We start from the raw sequence: 20,067 nt of genomic DNA on the forward strand, positions 1-20,067 counted from the left end.
ATTACACCAGAAATGTGGTAAAATTACACATTTCCAGAGGTAAAATTACACCTTTTTTTCTGACATAAAAGATGTACCCCTTCCCAGATGTAATATTACCATGATTTTTTTTCTGTGCTGGTATTATTCAAGACACTTTCTCAAAAAGGCACAAAACCACCTCATCTTATCGCATCAACAAGTACACAAAACTCAAATGATACAAGATGGGGTCACTCTTAAAACTAACTCAATAAATTAACATAAATATCACAGTTCTAAAATCTACGTGTGTATCGTCAGGTTAGGGATGGGATTTCAGGTAATGTTGAATATTACTTCTTTTATGATGTAATTTTACCTCAATTTAGACTGAAAAAGCGACATTACACCAGAATAGTGGTAAAATTACACATTTTCAGAGGTAAAATTACACATTTTTTCTGACAAAGTCACCTCCGCTAGTAGTTTGCGTGACTGAATTATAAAACTAAAATTATAATTTCTTCGAAAATCAAGCCGATTACACCCTTTGATTTTTGTGGTTCTATATCCCATTCGTGAGAATGCCAATCCCCAGAATGGTTCAATCCCTCCAAAATTTTGAACCCATTTCCTATGAAGGGATTTTAATTAGAGACCCTAAATAGGGAGACTGGTCTAAGCTTGCTAAATCGATCTGGCAATGTATGTTTTGAGCTTGGCAACACTAATAAGTTTTGCTGGGCGTAAAGGCAAATGCTCGTTTGGATACGTCAAACTCGCGTCTATTTGGGTACGTCAAATTCACTTCGTCCAGTCTCCCTATTTAGGATCTCTAATTTTAATGACGTAATGTACTATTTATTTCGAAAAGTGATCAGTTTTAAAGTGTGAAGATTTCGCATTTTTGTGCCAACAGCTGACAAAAGTAGAACTTCCCTATAAAGTTGTTTTTTTTTTCTTTATTTAAAGAAGGCCAAACTCTCTTGATTTTTCATATCTGCTGACACAAGTTGAATTTTCCTTCAACAGTAGTAAGAAAGTTTTACCTTTTTGAAGAATGAAAACATTCGTTTAAGCAGTTATCTTTAGTCATTAAAGTCTGATTTAAAGCGGATCTACTCATTATATTTCTGGGGTTTGGGATTCTGGGGAATGGAATTCCAGGAAATGGGGTAGAACCGATTTTTGTAAAATCGTTTTTATTCGAACGAGCGGAAAATTCAAGTCGAATGAGTGAAATTATATACAATCCAGACTCGAATATCCAAAGGCCTCGAAAAAATTTCACTTCGGATAATCGAAACAAGAAAAAAAATCATAGTGTAATTTTTGACTACGCTAAAGTGGTTTAAAATTGTGTAACCCAAGTTGGCGACCAATATGGCGATGACGGAGTAATGAAAAAAACGCATTTTAATATTAAAAAGGCAATCAACTTATCAATTTCGACTAAAATTGGGTCGCAGAACTCGAATTTGATGTTTAAAACAAGAAAACGAAAAAAACGAAAAAAAAATTGTTCGTGATTCGATTATCCGAAGTCTCATACAAACCTTCGGATAATCGAAACTTCATATAATTGAGGCTTCGGATAATCGAGTCTGGACTGTAGCTCAGTACAGCAATTCCATTTGAAAAGAGCCTAATCGGAAAAAAAGTTCTCCGATCAGGCTCAAAATTTTTCTGAGGGTTCTTTGGCTAAAATAATCAGAACCGTATTTTTTGTGCTAGGGTGGTTCGAAAAATTGCAATTTTCGTATTTTTTTGCAAAAAACACTTTTTTAAAAAATCATATCTTCGCGTCATTTCATCCAATTTTAGCTGTCTCAGACGCAAAAGAAAGGTGATTAGTTTGGCTATTTGAGAAAAATAATAGGATGTAAAAAATCTATCTATCTATCGTATTTGAATTACAAAAATGGTAACCTAACATGTATAGGTCATCGCTGAAATTTTCAAGTTATCGCAGTTTTAGTAAAAAAAGTATTTTTTTGCCGATTTTGTCATTTTCCTGTTTTTGCGCGTGGTGCGTCGAAAAACTCAGTTTTTATTTTCAAAAAATCATATCTCGGAAACGTACAGATCGACATCACACATTTTTTGATACGTTATGTAAAATTTTCCGACAAATCCGATAAAAATATTTTAAGACATAGGCTCCTTGGTCCAGACACGGTCAAAACGCCATTTTAAGTTTTCATGCGACTTTTTCAAATGGTAAGCTAGATTTTTGAAACTTCTTACTATTTTTCTCAAATAGTCAAACTAATTACCTTTCATTTGCGTCTAAGACAGCTAAAATCGGAGATATGATTTAAAAAAAAGTGGTTTTTGCGAAAAAATACGAAAATTGCAATTTTTTTAACCACCCTAGCACGATGTAGGTCACCCTAATGGCCAAACAAAAAATACGGGTCTAATTATTTTGGCCAAGGAACCCCCATAAAAATTTTGACACCGATCGGAGAACTTTTTTTTCGGTTTCGGCTCCTTTTAAAAATAATTGCTAAATATAGAAAAATAACAAAAAAATAGGTTCAAATATTTTTGAACAAAAAATCAAACAAAATAAATCAAGCTCAAAATTTTAATTATTCCGTCAATTTGGCGTGGAATTCATTAACTAAAAACACTAGCTAACAAAAATGCCTGCACATGGTCATTTTTTTCAAAAAAAACATCTTCTCCAAAGTTTGAACACGCAGAAAAATATGGCATATTTGAATCAACAAAACGTTTTGTTTATTTGCAAATCATGATTTTTGTTGAATCAACGCTAAACGTCAAAGCCGCCTTTTCAAAACCACAAAAAAAAAACATTTGAGGAATTGAGAAAATTAGGAATTATTTCAACGATTTTTTTTTTGATTATATTTAACAAAAAAATTGTTGATTCAAACCTCGTACAGGCTGATTCTACAAAACATTTTTTCTGCGTGCATGGAGAATTTAGGCGATTCGTCGCTATTGCATACAACCCAAAATAGCATACAATTTGTGCAAGGAGCGAACCGCACTGATTATCCATACAAAATTTCGGGGAAAATAAATCGACCCTGTTGGGATCAAAGTCTGAAAGTGAATTCCTTTGCTAACTTTACACAAACTTTACATTCGTCCTTGATAAGAGTCGAGGGACATAAACTTCAAATAAAAATGCATTAGACCTATTCATACCTTGAAATCTACGATACGAGTTATTAGCAATATTCTCTGTTAGTGAAAACTCATTAGTGCTTGTCTGTTTCAAGTTGGCTTGAAGCATTAAAGAATTTTACTTCGGTTATGAAAAATTCAACGAATTGTTTTTGTTATGCTTAAATTTAAACATCAAAAATATGATTCAGTTTTCAAGAGATCTAAATTTTAGTTGGTGATAACTGGTTTTAGGAACATTGCTTTGCCTCAATCATTTTCGGCCAAATAAAAACAAATGAATTTTGTGGTTGCTTCTCAATTATTACTCAGCAATGATTTAAAATAAATTAATGAAAATCCGCTTCACTCCGAATATTCAACCATTTTTAGTTCCGGTTTCACCATTCAAAACATCAAATTGGTGGGCATTCTAGTGTTCATGAGTCCGTAATCTACCACTTGAACCAGTCACTAGCTTCAACCAGACGTGAATAGGCGCGTGGATCGAGTGCCGAAAAATGATGGGCCCGAGACGGCAACTTGACTCGACTATTACCAAAACTCTCTCCTTTCGCGTTGCGTGAGTTTTCGGCCCGTACGCTTATCTGGCTCTGTTTTCGGGTGTGGGGCAAAGGGCTGTTGTTGGACAAATTGTTTTTAAAAATAAGAATAATATTATTGTAAATTGTTTGCTGTTTTCATCAGCTTAGGATTTCATCTTAATTTTACCTAACAATCCTTGAAAACTAAATGACGATTTAAAAATTTTAAATGATCGCTTTATGATCCTTTACCCCGCAACTCTTCACGTGGACGCGTGTAAAGTGGGACAACGACGACGACGACGCCGCCGATCAACAACACCACCGAATTCACATAATAATGAGTGGCTTGGGTGGACCAATGTTGGCTTAACCGTCGATCAGCACGGTCGTCGTCGTGAACACACACGGTTTGAACAGTGACTCTGCACAGACCTGACTTTGCACATTCCTCTCGCGGGGACGATGGAGTTCAACAATAACAAAGGCGAGGAAAAGTTTCCCTTTAGTGTAAAGTTCGTCGAGGAACCGCTCAATTCGCAACTTTTGGAGCACTTTCATGGTAAAATTGTGTGTGTTTATAACTAGACGAGAAATTTAGTATAAATAATTGTTTTAGGGGAGAAAACGGGCTTCGTGCAAGCTGGTGATGAGAAATGGTTCTTTCCCAGCAAGTTTTTAAATTGTGCCCAAAATTTCTACAACTTTCAAGCCAGACCCGATGATGTTTGGGTGAGTTGACTGATATTTCCTATCTGGATCAATAAAACAATTACAAAAAATTATAGATTTGCACGTACCCCAGATCGGGTACGACTTGGACTCAGGAGATGCTTTGGCTGATTTGCAACGACCTGGACTTTGAGACTGCTGGAAAGGAAAAACTGACGAAACGATTTCCATTTTTTGAGTAAGACAGAATTGCAATTAATCAAACTTAATAATGAAAAATTCTAAAATTTCCAGATTCCACATCTACATGCACGATGAGATGAAGGAGCAATTTCTAGCGGAAGCCACGTGTCCCGAGCACCGTGAGATCATCGAGGCAGCCTCCAAACCAGCCTACGACTATCTGAACTCGTTGACCGGCCAGCGATTCATCAAGACACATTTTCCCATTTCACTGCTGCCACCTAGCATTTTTCACGTGCAAGCTAAAGTACAAAACTAAACGCAACATTTGCAACCTTCTAAATTTTGCTCATTGATTTGAATAATTTAAGGTCATTTACGTTGCCAGAAATCCGTCCGATGTGGTTGTGTCTTACTATCATCTGAACAAATTGTACCGCACGCAAGGATACGTCGGCGATTTTGAAACGTTCTACAACTACTTTGAAAAGGATCTGAGTAAGTTTGACTTGTGTTATTGAGTTAGATCATTTTTAAAAAACGTGGCATGGAATGTCAACACTACGTTCGTGGTTCCAAATTTCATGAACGCATGTTCACGATTTTGAGAACAATTTTCTCCGTGTAACATTTTAGCTTTCCTAGTCAACAGAACATGATAAATATTATAGGATTTTTGATATAAATTGTTTCATTCAATGTTAAAAAAAACTGTAGCCAAACCCCACCTTTTTATGATTTCTTTTAATTTTATTTTTATACCTTGTTTAAAAAAACTTCCTCAAATTTGGAACAGTTGAGGGTTTGTGCAAAAACCACAAAATTGGAACACTTTTTCATAAGGATGTGTGAGTGTGGTCCAATCCAATAACCGCTGGCCGGCAGCGAAATTATGGGAAAGAATAGTTTGTATCAGACTTGGTTATGCTGATTCAGCTTATCTCAGTCCCGGGCATTAGATGGTGTCAGCCCTCGCGCTTCTTTCAGAATTACAGAGCTCCTTGCGGTCCAATTCCGAGGTCACTGGGCATTGTATGGCCCCGCCTAAAGATAGAGCAAGAACCAGACGGGTCCTCGACCTATCTTTAAACTTAAACATTAAACGTCAGGCAAAACTGGGACCGGCGTGTATTAAGTAAGTAGCTAGCAAGAATATATCAGTTATCAAAAAGTTCGATATGGACTGATCTCACCAAATTTCCGAAGCAGCTGCTGTCTTCCTTAAATGGTGATGATGTCCAGGTCCAGGTCGTTTCCTCGCCCAGATGTAATGCCCGATAGCGAAACTTTCCGTACGCGACGCAAGTTCACAATATGCCATCATACAACGAAACAACTCAAACGACGACGGCGAATTCACGCGAAACGACCGAGACATGTTCACTAGGGTGGTCCAAATCCGGACTTTTTTTGGGCTACCCCCTGAAATCAAAGATTGACCCATCACTAGGCTAAATTCCAAATTTGAGCTCATTCTGACCACGGGAACCCCTCCCTCCAATCGCTTAAAGTTTGTATGGGAAAAATCGTCAAAATGTATGGAGAAAAGCAACTGTTTTACTTTTTTACCTGTGGAAGGCGCCATAATTATCCGATTCTTACCATTTCTCAAATGTAGAACCTTCATTAAATTTTGAACAACTTTCCCGAAGATACAATATTTTAAGGATTTTTTCCCGCGAAGTTATTAACGCCCAAAACTGGCCATTTTTGCGCGGCCAGCTGTAAGGGGCTACCTAACAACGATGTTTATTTCCAATTCGTACCACGTGCTCTCTCTCAGGTTCAAACTCTCTCACGAGCTTGCTCGCCTGCCTGCCTGCCTGTTTACCTACAAGCGCGCGCTGTTTCTCTGCTTGGACTTTTGTCGTCGTCGTCGTTTTCGTTTGCTATCCGCTGCGCTGCGTTTCTGGCATGTTTATTATAATTTTCAACTAAAATAGCAGGATTGTTTTGAGATATATTTAGCATATAATTTCTTAAATTATGTCAAAAATAAAAAAACTGCGCTGAAAAAAATAGTTTAAAGAAAAGACAGCTTAGGCTCAGTTAAAAAAATACAGCAAATGCCATGAGAACAGGGTTTGTTTGTTTTTCCAAGCACTACACGCAGTTTTTCGTATATGCTAAAGAAACATGATAATGATTCAATTATTTGAAAAAATCTTCAGGTAATACAAATGTTGTTCCATTAGGTAGTTTGCTTTAACAAAAATATACTTTAGTACAAATCAAGGCAATTTTACAATTATTGCTGCAAATTTTCATTCATACTCTCTAAAATTATTTTTTTATTCTTTCTGGAAATTTCTTTCGGTGTTCCTAGACCACCTGCAACAAATATTGCAACTGTTTATCATTTTTTGTCAGTTTACCTGTAAATTTTTCGTTTCAGGAAACATCTCTTTCTGCACAATCGTTTTTTTTAAACTAAAGAAAATTCCTTCCTTTTTTATCTAAAAAAAACTTCATGGTATTTCTTGTAAAAAAGCAAAGCAATCCACTTTAACGACCCCGGGTCTTTTGTGGGCTCTGTTGCAAGTTTCTGCTCATTTCTAGGCGTCCGAAGGATTTGTGTGGTGAGTCACCCAAATCCTCTTTTACCAAATGGACCGACGTTTTACTTCCCCATCCGGTAGAAGGTATGGTATTTCTTGTAACAAAAGCAGATAAATTAAAATCCAAAACGTTTGCAATTAGGTTTGGATCAGAACAGATGACGATTCATGGATGAACTAATTCATCAAATTTGTATTCTCTCTCTCTGATATCTATTGTTGTGTTTTTTTCGTTTTGTTGTTCACATATTACATTTGATTTTATATCTCAATACAAACCGACTATTTTTGTTGAAAATTATAATTAACATGCCAGAAACGCAGCGCAGCGGATAGCAAACGAAAACGACGACGACGACAAAAGTCCAAGCCGAGAAACAGCGCGCGCTTTTAGGTAAACAGGCAGGCAGGCAGGCGAGCAAGCTCGTGAGAGGGTTTGAACCTGAGAGAGAGCACGTGCGTGTACGAATTGGAAATAAACATCGTTGTTAGGTAGCCCCTTACAGCTGGCCGCGCAAAAAATGGCCAGTTTTGGGCGCTAATAACTTCGCGGGAAAAAATCCTAAAAATATTGTGTCTTCGGGAAAGTTGTTCAAAATTTAATGAAGGTTCTACATTTGAGAAATGGTAAGAATCGGATAATTATGGCGCCTTCCACAATTAAAAAAGTAAAACAGTTGCTTTTCTCCATACATTTTGACGATTTTTCACATACAAACTTTAAGCGATTGGAGGGAGGGGTTCCCGTGGTCAGAATGAGCTCAAATTTGGAATTTAGCCTAGTGATGGGTCAATCTTTGATTTCAGGGGGTAGCCCCAAAAAAGTCCGGATTTGGACCACCCTAATGTTCACTGTTGCTAAGAAGCGCAGTTACCGAAAATTCCCGAACACAATGCGGATGATAATCCAAATCTTGTCAAAACAAGGAAAAAAATAATCTAGAAAAACCTTTGCAGTTCCCAGAAAACCGTGGGCAAAATTCTAGCTTTACTGTACCACAATCAAAACAGGCACTCATATTTCCGAGAGAGAGAGGTGAGTGTCATAGGCCCCCAAAACCAAAGCTAAAACTCTATTGCCGTTCAAGAGCCAAACGACATGCGACACCTAGTGTTGAGTAGCAGAACAGAGCGAAGAATGTCGATTGAAATTGAAGAATTCGACGACGTTTTTTCCGCTAGGTTCGCTGTTGTTCCAGCGGTGTTCGGAATGACAGCCCCCATACAGTTTGAGCAGTTTTTTTGGGAAAAATCGCGTTTATAATGAAAAATCAAGCATTTTCAGAAAAGTGGGGTATTGCAAAGTGTGGCAATTTCGCTAACGATCATAATGCGTGGTGATTTGTAGTGATTAATTGTGACTGGTATTTTATTTAAACGATTTTTCTAAAAAGATGATCGATATTTTGGATAACTTGAGTTAAATGTTGCAAAAGTTAAAAGTAATGATGAAATATTATGTAAAAGTGTTTAAACTTTACTTTTTTTCTCGTTTGACCAAAATATTGACCTCAAAAATGCATTTTGGTAATTTTTTGGAAATTTTTGGAAAAATTCGAATAACTAGCAATTTTTTAAGAAAATTATTGTAATTATGCTGTAATATGCCTCTTATAGTTTGTTCTATCAATAATACACACATAAGGAGCATTATCAATCAAATAAATCTTATTTAAATCAATTTTTCAAAAGATCTTTTTGTTAAATTTGAGGAAAAAACATGAAAAATTAACTCAGCCCCTATGATTTATACATCATTCGATTCGTTTATGCGATTGCCACACTTTACAATAACTTTCATCGACGTTAAAAAAATATTTGAAGGAAATAAAAATCAAAAACTGCACAAATAATAATATTTCCAAGCACGCTGTCATTCCGAACATCGTTGCGTAGTGCTTCTACTCGCCACCAGGATGCGTGCACGTTTCTGTCGAATCTCTCAATTTCCGCCCTTTGAGGTTATGTATGCGAATTCTGTTTTGTTAAATTCCAGCGTTCAAAACAACTTTTGAGCAAAAATTCGAGCTGATACTTTGTTAACTTTTGATGCTCTATCATTTTAAACAATATAATTTTTTCAAAAATATTTTTTTTGAAATTTTTTTTATTGCGTTAATTTATAGAGGGCAAAAAGTTTACACTCGTACTACTTGAATTTTTTCTCAAAAGTTGTTCTAAGAGCTGTAAATTCAATTTTTAGTTTGCATTCCTATGTAACCGAACAGCGAAAATTTGAATCGTCATTCTTCGATGCTTTGCGCCATCTGTCGGAATTTTTGAGCTTTTAATCGCGAATTCGCCACCTACATGCGAGTAGGAGAACTTTGGTGCAAGGTTACGTTTACGGTTTTGCGCGATAAGTGCAAAGGGGAGTGAAAACTATTCTAAGATTTTTTAAAAGAAAATTGATCTTTTGGAATAAAATAAAGTTAACAGGAGGTAAGAAATAAAAAGTTCTATCGACTGACTTTTAGATTTTTTTGCTAAGTTGCCTTTTTCATTGAAAATTCTGAGATCCGGATTGAAAACGCGAGAATGAGGTTAGATTGCTAATTTTGAAAATCAATCCAATTATCATTTTTCAAGCAGATCTTTGCTTTTATGGTAATTGTCCACTTGAATAATCTACATTCTCAATTGATTAGTTATGTTTTGGTTGATTAAAACATTCCCTTATTTTGAATCAGATAATGAACAGGTTAAATCGACCATCACAAAAATATTTTTGTTTATATCAATTAAGCTATTTATTTCTTACCTGAAAATGGTATAATTTGCTATTAATTTCGATTTTATGATGAAATAAAACAATTTCAAATTTCTAACCAATTTACTCGCTGTAGGTTATAATGAAAACATCATCCCAAGTTTGAGCGCCCTCTAGTGGGGGGTAATTTTGACGTTTGATTGCCTATTAGCGTGAGAGAACAGACATGCCCACGCAGCAAAACTGACGTTTGTGACAAGAAAGCATTGCGCTGCAAGAAGCAGAATAACAACATAAATAAGAAGAAGAAAATATTGCTTTAAAATGATGAAAATCTTGAAAATTCTCTGCAATTTGCACTAGACTTCATTAAATTTCTCTTCTTTATGTCTGTTTTAATCGTTTCGTCTCAACGAAATCTTATAAATCCACCAGACTGGTGGCAAGCTTGTCAAAAAGTGAACCTCGCTTTTGACAGTCCATATAGGGTGAACGCTCCATAAACTGGTTGCACAAAATAGGGTATACAGGCCATTTATGAGTAAATTCGAAAATAAATTTATTTAATTTTATGATTTGTAATTGGGTAATTCTCCGCCAACTCACACAGCAGTTGCCCCGACCCCTCTTCGATTTGCGTGAAACTTTGTCCTAAGGGGTAATTTTTGTCCCTGATCACGAATCCGAGGTCCGTTTTTTGATATCTCGTGACGGAGGGGCGGTACGACCCCTTCCATTTTTGAACATGCGAAAAAAGAGGTGTTTTTCAATAATTTGCAGCCTGAAACGGTGATGAGATAGAAATTTGGTGTCAGAGGGACTTTTATGTAAAATTATACGCCCGATTTGATGGCGTACTCAGAATTCCGAAAAAACGTATTTTTCATCGAAAAAAACACTTAAAAAGTTTTAAAAATTCTCCCATTTTCCGTTACTCGACTGTAAATTATTTTGGAACATGTCATTTTATGGGAAATTTAATGTACTTTTCGAATCTACATTGACCCAGAAGGGTCATTTTTTCATTTAGAACAAAATTTTTCATTTAAAAATTTCGTATTTTTTCTAACTTTGCAGGGTTATTTTTTAGAGTGTAACAATGTTCTATTACAGACAATTACAAAAATTTTGATATATAAACATAAGGGGTTTGCTTATCAACATCACGAGTTATCGTGATTTTACGAAAAAAAAGTTTTGAAAAAGTTGGTCGTCATCGATCATGGCCGTTCATGGTCACCCGCGACAGACACGGACGACGAAACAAAGAGAAACGCAAAAAGTAACATTTTCAAAACTTTTTTTCGTAAAATCGCGATAACTCGTGATGTTTATAAGCAAACCCTTATGTCTATATATCAAAATTTTTGTAATTGTCTGTTCTACAACTTTGTAGAACATTGTTACACTCTAAAAAAGAACCCTGCAAAGTTAGAAAAAACACGAAATTTTAAAATGAAATTTTTTGTTCTTAATGAAAAAATGACCCTTCTGGGTCAATGTAGATTCGAAAAGTACATTAAATTTCCCATAAAATGACATGTTCCAAAATTTTTTACAGTCGAGTAACAGAAAATGGGAGAATTTTAAAACTTTTAAGCGTTTTTCGATGAAAATACGTTTTTCGGAATTCTGAGTACGCCATCAAATCGGGCGTCTAATTTCACATAAAAGTCCCTTTGACACCAAATTTCTATCTCATCACCGTTTCAGGCTGCAAATTATTGAAAAACACCTCTTTTTTCGCATGTTCAAAAATGGAAGGGGTCGTACCGCCCCTCCGTCACGAGATATCAAAAAACGGACCTCTGATTCGTGATCAGGAACAAAAGTTACCCCTTAGGACAAAGTTTCACGCAAATCGAAGAGGAGTCGGGGCAACTTTTCCCGATTTCGTGTGAGTTGGTAGAGAATTACCCAATTTGAAATTGTTATTTATTGTCTAGTTAATTTTTTTGTTAAGACCGAGCCATGCGGCAACGCTTCCGACTCGTAAATGGGAGTTCAGAACCCGGTGCGGACCAACATAGCAGGTTATTGTTTCCCTTCTGGATTCGATTTCTAAGTAAAGGAAAAGTAGTTTATCGTCACAAGCTGGACATTATCTTCTTGGAATATTGGCATTTAACACTAAAATATGTGTATAAGCTAACATTAAAAAATTTGAACGATTGACTTCGTCCTCAAAAGGCTGGATAATATTTTATTTTTTCTAGTTATTTATTTTTTGATAAAAAATATTCAAAACTATTCATCGAAAACAAAATTTAAAATATTTTTTCACAAAAAAAACTTTTTTTCAATTGCACATTTGCTGGCTCTTTTACCCTATATTTAGCGTCAGAGGGGTAAAGCGACCAAATAGCGGGGTCCACGGTCCAACAAATGTGAGTATCGCGGCCCATACATACAATTTGACAATCTTGCCATCAGGCTGAAATCCACTGAAAACACGCCGAAAATGAAAATTATCGAGGAGCGACCGAACGACGAACTTCTTCCTTACACAGACAAACGGACTCCTTGGATCGCTTTTTTATAAGGATGAGAAGAAACTAAAAAATTGTAATAAATAGCATATGTGTTATTTGGAAAAGAAATCTCACCCAAGATTATTTTTTTAACAATTTTTTTGGTATGTTTTAGGGAACAAAAACCAACTATTTTGAGCAATAGATTGCCCCCTTTAAAAATTCCCAAATAAACCCCCTGACTCGGTAAAATAATATCGCTGAAAATTAAAAACTACATTGAAAAACTCACACAATTGATTATAAACTATTTAAAAAACATTGATGATTGTATTTTGAATCAAATAGGTCATTTTCATTTTTTGTAAATTTTGAATTTTGGAACCACAGATCGGAAAAATACATACAGTCATGCCCCAGTTTTGATTCGTTCAGCAGCCTCAGTTCAGATCGCCTCAGTGCTTAATTGAAGCACAAAGCTTATGCGATTTGGGCTATATGGGAGACATTGACTATAATACTATGAAAAATCGTCCAAACTTTATAAAGTTATAGGGATTCGGAATCGGGATATTAGCTATCCATTTCAATTTACATGATTTTTTTCATAAAAATACGTTTTTTTCCTGTATTTTTAAAATGCAATGTTTTTAGAAAAAAATACTCAAAATTATTGTTATAGCAATATATTAAATGATCAGGACTTTTTCAAACATTTCGAAAGTTATCATAAAAAAATACTCAAAATTTTCACAAAATTACGTATTTTCGTTAAAAAATACTGAAAATTTCAGTTTTTTGCAATATGGGTATCAAATGGTTGGGATTTTTTCATATAATTCTAAAGTAGGGGGAGAGGGGGTTATATGCACCCCCGGGGCAAAATGCACCCCCTGTTTTTAACGGTATTTGGAAGAATTTTTCGAGTAAAAAATCATATAAATTGGAAGCTTAACACTGCTAAACCATGCTGGAAAAATCATGGTATAAAAACAGCTTAAGTTATTTGCAAAATTTTAAAATGTTGTGTTTTCATCTAATTTTTATTGAATTTTCATTATCCGCCCGTGTGGATCAACCGGACCGCGCACTGGACTCACAATCCAGAGGTTGCTGGTTCAAATCCCGGCGGCGGGCGCTTTAAAATTCTTTGTGTAAATATGGGTATCCGGCACCGTCACTCCGTGCCGTACTCAAACACTGAGGAGCCCAGGGCGGCGAAGTCCTTGTAGTTAAAAGGAAGACATTAGTGGTTGATATTAGCAATGGTGGCCGACAGCTATAAAGTCAACTTCGTTTCGTTGCATTATGATTTTTGGACAATTAAAAAAGGATTTATTGTTATTGTAAGTGCTGAGGTATATATTTTTTGCCATAATCTTCGTTATTCTGTAGATAGATGAGTCCAAAAACATCAAAAATGCATTTTTAATTAAATTATCTGCAAAAAGCGTGGTCGGGGCAAAATGCACCACTGTGAAGCTCCTTTGTTAAAACAGCGGTGTCATCTAGTGGTGACTAGTGAAAACAGCTTTTTTTTGCCCCGCATGGTTGTTTGAAATGGATCATTTTTTTAGAAATTTAATATTTTTGAACAGTTTTAAGAGGTTTTAACAACATGTTTTAGAACAGCTATTCTCAACCTTCTTCTACGCCGGTACCCCCTGCCATGTAAATCAAGTAGGCCCGGTACCCCCGTTGAGAATCGCTGTTTTAGAACATCGAACAAAATTCTGCCACAGTAATGGTAATGCTGTAATGGTTGAGAAAACACAGTTTTCCCTTAGGGGGTGCATATTACCCCCTCTCCCCCTAATTCAACGAGGTTAACCCTGGGATCTGACATGCATTCAGTTTCCTGAAGTCCCCACCAGAGGCGCTGTCAATATTGTTTACGTATGGTTTTTGAAATGGTCGTATGAAATAAATACATATTTTTTATCCAAGTTATGTTTTTGTGTTAGTTTCTACCTTGGTTTTTACTTTTTTTTTTGCATATATATGCGAGATAATTACAAGCATTACGTTTTTTTCACATTTAAAATTTATTAAAACAATAAAACAAAGTTCTACTTGGCCGTTCGAGAGAAACAAAATAAAATTTGTTTGATATTTCCTGTCCGTTGTATTAAAATGATCCCTAAGTTGCTATGGGGCGCGGGTTCGATTCCCGCCTTATCCTCCTGGCCGTCTATCGGATGGGGCAGTAAAACGTCGATCCATTTGCGTAAAATAAGTTTTGGGTGACTTACCACACATAACCTTCGGACGCCTAGAAATGCGCAGACACTTACAACAGAGCCCACAAAAGACCCAGGGGTCGTTAAAGTGGATTGCTTTTTTTGTATTAAAATGAATTACGCCTTCAAAATACTAGCTAAATTTCTGTCGAAAATGCTTTAAACTAGCTGTAACTGAACACCAAAGTGCTGATATGCCAACATTAGGTTCTCGATGGAATTATATGCTGTTCCCCTAGTTCAAATTTGAGATTTAATATAAATCTTTCTAAAGCAAAAAAAAAACTGAAAAAAGTTTTTACTTATGTAGGGGGACAGGGGGTAATATGCACCCCCTAAGGGAAAACTGTGATTTCTCAACCATAACAGCATTTCTTTGAAAGAATTTCGTTAGATGTTCATAAATAACTATTATTCAACGTCATCCAAGTGAAAAAAATCTTTAAAAACCTCAAAATTGTTTAAAAATAACAGATTTCTAAAAATATTTTTGATTCATTTCAAAGAACAATGCGGGGCAATATGCACCGCAACATTGGGGCAAAATGCACTAAAACAACGGGGCAAAATGCACCACAACATGGGGCAAAATGCACCGGCTAAAAGCAGTTTTCACTAGTCACCACTAGATGACACCGCTGTTTTTACAAAGGAGCTTCACAGCGGTGCATTTTGCCCCGACCACGCTTTTTGCAGAAAATTTAATTAAAAATGCATTTTTTGATGTTTTTGGACTCATCTATCTACACAATAATGAAGATTATGGCAAAAACTATAAACCTCAACACTTACAATAACAATAAATGCTTTTTATATTGTCCAAAAATCAAAATGAAAGTTCAATAAAAATTAGATGAAAACACAACATTTTAAAGTTTTGCAAATAACTTAAGCTGTTTTTATACCACGATGCTCAAATTTTTCCAGCATGGTTTAGCAGTTTTAAGCCTCCAATTTCTATGATTTTTCACCCTGAAAATTCTTTCAAATACCGAGAAAAGCAGGGGGTGCATTTTGCCCCGGGGGTGCATATTACCCCCTCTCCCCCTAATTTATGTCCGATGCGCATACGACCTTTTCAAATGCCACGCGCTTAAAACTTGATTCGATCTTGGTTCGATTTTGACTTCACTCGCTTTGTATGTGGATGACAGTCGTGTCGTAACCGTGGGTTAACCGAGTAGAATAAATACGACGAGTGCTGAAAAAATCAAGTTTTGCTGCTAGTACACCATTTGATTAGAGTTTGAAGTACAGCACTTTTTAATTCTAAAATTACTTGGTTATCTTGTTCTTGGATCTGAATGATAAACAGAAAAAAAACTATTATCAATAAATTGAACACACTAAAACAAAAAATATTGATTGTTGAGATTGTATTGTCTTTCAGGTGATGTCTTTAAAAAGCTTCAAAACACCCTGCGTCTCCATGAAACGTTATATTTATTACTGAAAGATTGATGGAGACGTATGGTATTTTTAACCTCCATTTAAAACTTTTACCACTTTATAACTTGTGCTCTCTTCCCCCAGCTCCCTGGTCACCGTACTGGTCCCACCTGCGCGAAGGCTGGCAGGCACGCTCACTTCCGAACGTTCTTTTCATGTTCTACGAGGACATGAACAAGGACCTACCGGCCACGATCCGCAAGGTGGGTGCCTTCCTCGGAAAACCCGACCTCTCCGACGAGCAGGTGGCCACGCTGGTCGATCACTTGAGCATTCGAAACTTCAAAAATAACACCTCCGTAAACGGAGAAGAACTGAAGGCGGCCGGAATTTTAAACTCCAAGGCGCAGGACTTTATCCGGAAGGGCCAGGTCAACGGGTCCGGGAGCGAACTGACGGACGAGATTAAGGAACGGATTCGGGTTTGGTCGGAGCGACATTTGGCCAAGACGGATATGAGATTTCCGGAGGTTTGAAGGTTGTTCATCGTTGTGGTACTCTTAGTAAAATGTTGTTGATTGTTTTTATTAATAAATAAATGTGTTTGAACGAGACAAATTGCATTTACTTTCGTCCCAGTTTCATTCCTTGTCTTCTAATCAGTCTTTATAGTGCACTTACCTCTTACCGAAATGTGCTGATCATCGCTAATTTCGTTATCAACCTGCCTCTATTCGAATCAATCGATCGCCAATCCTCAGTCTAGATTTCAACCTGCCCGCGTTCACACTCTAATTCAGCGATCATGGCCTGGACAACCTGGTCCTGTTTGGTTATCTGCGTTACCGTTACGTTAAGTTCCCGCCTGGACGACCGCCGCCACGGTGACGATCCGTTCAACGACAGCTTCCTGGAGCAGGTGCTGGCCCGGGCCAAAACCTGGACCCCGGACACCGCGTTCCGGGGTGGAATCCGCTTTGGGGAGTTCCGCTCGATCAAGGGCATCTACGAGAGTCCGCTGGACTTTACCCTTCCGTCAAAACGGCTCCACGCGAGCAGTCTGGACGAGGTAGTGATTCCGGACCGGTTTGATGCGCGAGAAAAGTGGCCGTTCTGTCAGTCGATCCACTCGGTCCGGAACCAGGGCACGTGTGGATCGTGCTGGGCAGTGGCCACCGTCAGTGTTATGTCCGATCGGTTGTGCATCCACTCGGATGGCGAGGTCAACCTGGAACTGGCCACGGAGGATTTGATGGGTTGCTGCAAGGACTGTGGCAATGGGTGTAATGGTGGCTTCCTGGACGGAACGGCCTTCCAGTACTGGGTCGACGCGGGGTTGGTTAGCGGAGCACCGTACAACTCGTCCGAGGGTTGCAAGCCGTACCCGTTTGAACCTTGCTCGTACCCGTTCGTGGGTTGTCATCACGAGAAGAAGAACCCGAAGTGTCTCCACCATTGCATCAATGGGTACGATCGCAAGTACCGCAAGGACAAGTTCTTCGGTGCAACTGCTTACAAGATCCCAAACGACGCCCGGATGATCCAGCTGGAGATCATGACCAACGGACCGGTCGCCACCGGTTTCGAAGTATTCGAAGATTTCTATTTCTACCACAGTGGAGTTTACAAGCACGTGGTCGGCAAAAAGGTCGGAATGCACGCCATCCGAATCGTAGGATGGGGAACGGAGAACGGCACCCCGTACTGGCTGATCGCCAACTCGTACGGTGACACGTGGGGCGATAAGGGCTTCTTCAAGATGCTGCGCGGGTCGAACCATCTGGGCATCGAATCGACCGTGATCGCCGGGTTGCCACAGCTTTAAAGTACAATAAATAGTTGTTTTCTAAAATCATGCAATTCATTACGTTCTCACAAATCCATTCGAATGATCATTTGTTGGTCGGTTTAGATTAGTCTCTACAAGCAAATCGAGTGCAATGAACCGTAATCTACAGTGTACGATCAGCTGGCTTCACTATCAGCAGCGTCAAGTTTTGTGGATTCTTTCTTCAAATCGTACGTTTCGAGTGGACCTACAATTAAGATAGCGAGATAAGCAACACGTGAAACGAAGCTGCCGACGATATTGAAACTAGTTTTGGCTTGGCTTGTATTTTTCCGAAAGCGTCAGATATAAAGTCAATGTTTCTTTTATTCAGTTTTCAAATGAGAATGAAATTGAAACCAGCAAGAATTCAATATTGTTTTCTTATGTAGGTATCCATCTAATTTGAATATTCAAAATATTCCAGACAATTTAAAAGTTAAAAATACAAAAATCTGATACTGCTTCATAAAATCAATTTGCAATTTGTTTCGCATGGATTTTCATAAGTTCATAATTATTTTGTAGTGCCATATAAAAGTTAAAGAAAAATCGCAGTTTTAGTAAAAATCTCAATTTTTGTTTACTTTGAAAACATCAATTTTTCTGCTTTTTAAGCCTTTGCATGGCAATATCTCAGCAACTATAGGTCGTATCAACAAAGTTCAAAAAAGCAAAATATAGAGAATTTTCTCAGCTTTTCAAAAATATTTTTTTCAAAAGTGGACAAACATGTGCACTAATTTTTAAAAAAATGGAAAATTGCGACTATTTTCAAAAAAGTTACCTAAAAATGGCTATAACTTGAAAACGGTGTACTTTATGAAAATTTCACTAAAGTACTTTTTGATTGCAAATTTGATTTTACATCGAAAAATGAAGTTGAAAAATTTTTGCGACCAATATTTCAATTTAAAAAAAAATTAGTGTTGATTCGAATATTCATAACTCGGTCAAAGATTTTTTGCACAACCTGGAAATTTCTGAAAAGTTGGCATTTTATGTCCCCTAAAACACATAAAAAAATAAAAAAAATTAAAAAAAAAGTGTTTTTTGCAAATCAAGTTTTAGTTACAAAAAGTTAAATTAAAAATCACCTAATTTTGTTTTACCGTGTATCATTTTTTTCAGTGTAGTCCTTATCCATACCTACAACTTTCCCGAAGACACCAAATCGATCAAAAAATTCCTTCAAAAGATACAGATTTTTGAATTTTCATACATCATTTTTGTATGGACAGCTGCCAAATTTGTATGGAAAATTATATGGACAAACTCATGATGCAAAATGGCTTCTTTGGGCATACCGAAGGCACCAAAAAAGTTTCAGCCGGATTAAAAAATACAAAAATTAAAATTCAAAAAAAAAGATCGATTTCGTAGAGAACTGCTCAAATAGAAGACTAACAAATTGAAAACAATAGAAGTGCATTTTCCAGAGTTTAACAACATATTTAGCATGTCTGGAATCGATAAAAAATATTTTCAATTTTTGTGGAATTACAATGTACAGCAACACAAAAAGTTTTTGAAAACTAAAGATTGCAAAACAACTGGGCAGGTGTAAAATACACTTTTTGCAATTCCGTCGTGAAACTACTTACTTTTCCTGTCATTCTTGAACGACGAAATAGCCTACTTTTCTGTACCAAAAATAATAGAATCGAATATCAACACTTTTAAATATAAATGCTGAAAAGTTCTACTTTTCAGCACTCAAATAGGTGCTGAAAAGTTGAACTTTTTAGCACTTGTTTCGAAAAGTAACACTTTTCAACATTTTTTTGATTTAAACGATTTATTGACAAAATACATGAAAATTTGATTTAAAATTTCACTCAGTGTGTGTTTTTTGGAATTGCAAAAAATGTTGTATGGAACTCGTTGCAAAACTTGATTTTTTCAGCACTCTTCGTATTTATCCAACTCGGTGAACCTCGTTGGATAAATGTACGACTCGTGCTGAAAAAATCCTCTTTTTGCAACTTGTTGCATAAACTACTATTAAAACACTTCTTTCATTCAAATGTTTAGACCATGCCCTGTTATTTCTATGTTTATACATTTTTTTATATTATGAGTATGTTACGTGAAATTTCCCGAGGATTCCGATAAAAATATTCTCAGACTAAGGTTCTTTAATTAAAACACGGTCTAAACGAAAAAAAAGCAGATTTTTTATTAATATTTTTTCACAAAAACTCAATTTCCCAAAATTCGTATTTTTTTTTTATTTTCGAGATTTTTTATATGTTTTAGGGGACAAAAACGCAACTTTTGAGCCGTAGAGAAGTATGGTAAAAAATCTGCCGCCGAGCTATGATTTTTTTTTATTTTGATTTTTGAAAAAATAAATCGAAATTTCATACACC

The 20,067-nt window shown here is 36.5% G+C and overlaps 2 protein-coding genes across 3 annotated transcripts; both read left to right on the forward strand.

Moving 5' to 3' along the window:
- Positions 1-739: 739 nt before the first annotated feature.
- Positions 740-16,449, forward strand: LOC6031555 (sulfotransferase 1E1). Of its 2 annotated transcripts, XM_038249484.1 has the most exons (7): positions 740-995; positions 3,928-4,206; positions 4,264-4,376; positions 4,433-4,554; positions 4,611-4,806; positions 4,871-4,997; positions 16,012-16,449. In XM_038249484.1, the coding sequence occupies exons 2-7, from the start codon at positions 4,110-4,112 to the stop codon at positions 16,401-16,403; spliced, it is 1,047 nt and encodes a 348-aa protein (XP_038105412.1). In that variant the 5' UTR covers positions 740-995; positions 3,928-4,109; the 3' UTR covers positions 16,404-16,449. The 2 variants fall into 2 exon arrangements, with proteins under 2 accessions (XP_038105412.1, XP_001842339.2); XM_001842287.2 differs by lacking the exon at positions 740-995 and having other exon boundaries at positions 2,831-4,206.
- Positions 16,450-16,652: 203 nt separating this feature from the next.
- On the forward strand, positions 16,653-17,719 carry LOC6031556 (cathepsin B). Its single transcript, XM_001842288.2, has one exon. The coding sequence runs from the start codon at positions 16,673-16,675 to the stop codon at positions 17,690-17,692; it is 1,020 nt and encodes a 339-aa protein (XP_001842340.1). The 5' UTR covers positions 16,653-16,672; the 3' UTR covers positions 17,693-17,719.
- The last annotated feature ends 2,348 nt before the right edge of the window (positions 17,720-20,067 follow it).

This window comes from Culex quinquefasciatus, chromosome 1, assembly GCF_015732765.1.
Source record: "Culex quinquefasciatus strain JHB chromosome 1, VPISU_Cqui_1.0_pri_paternal, whole genome shotgun sequence".
Taxonomy (NCBI): Eukaryota; Metazoa; Arthropoda; class Insecta; order Diptera; family Culicidae; genus Culex; species Culex quinquefasciatus.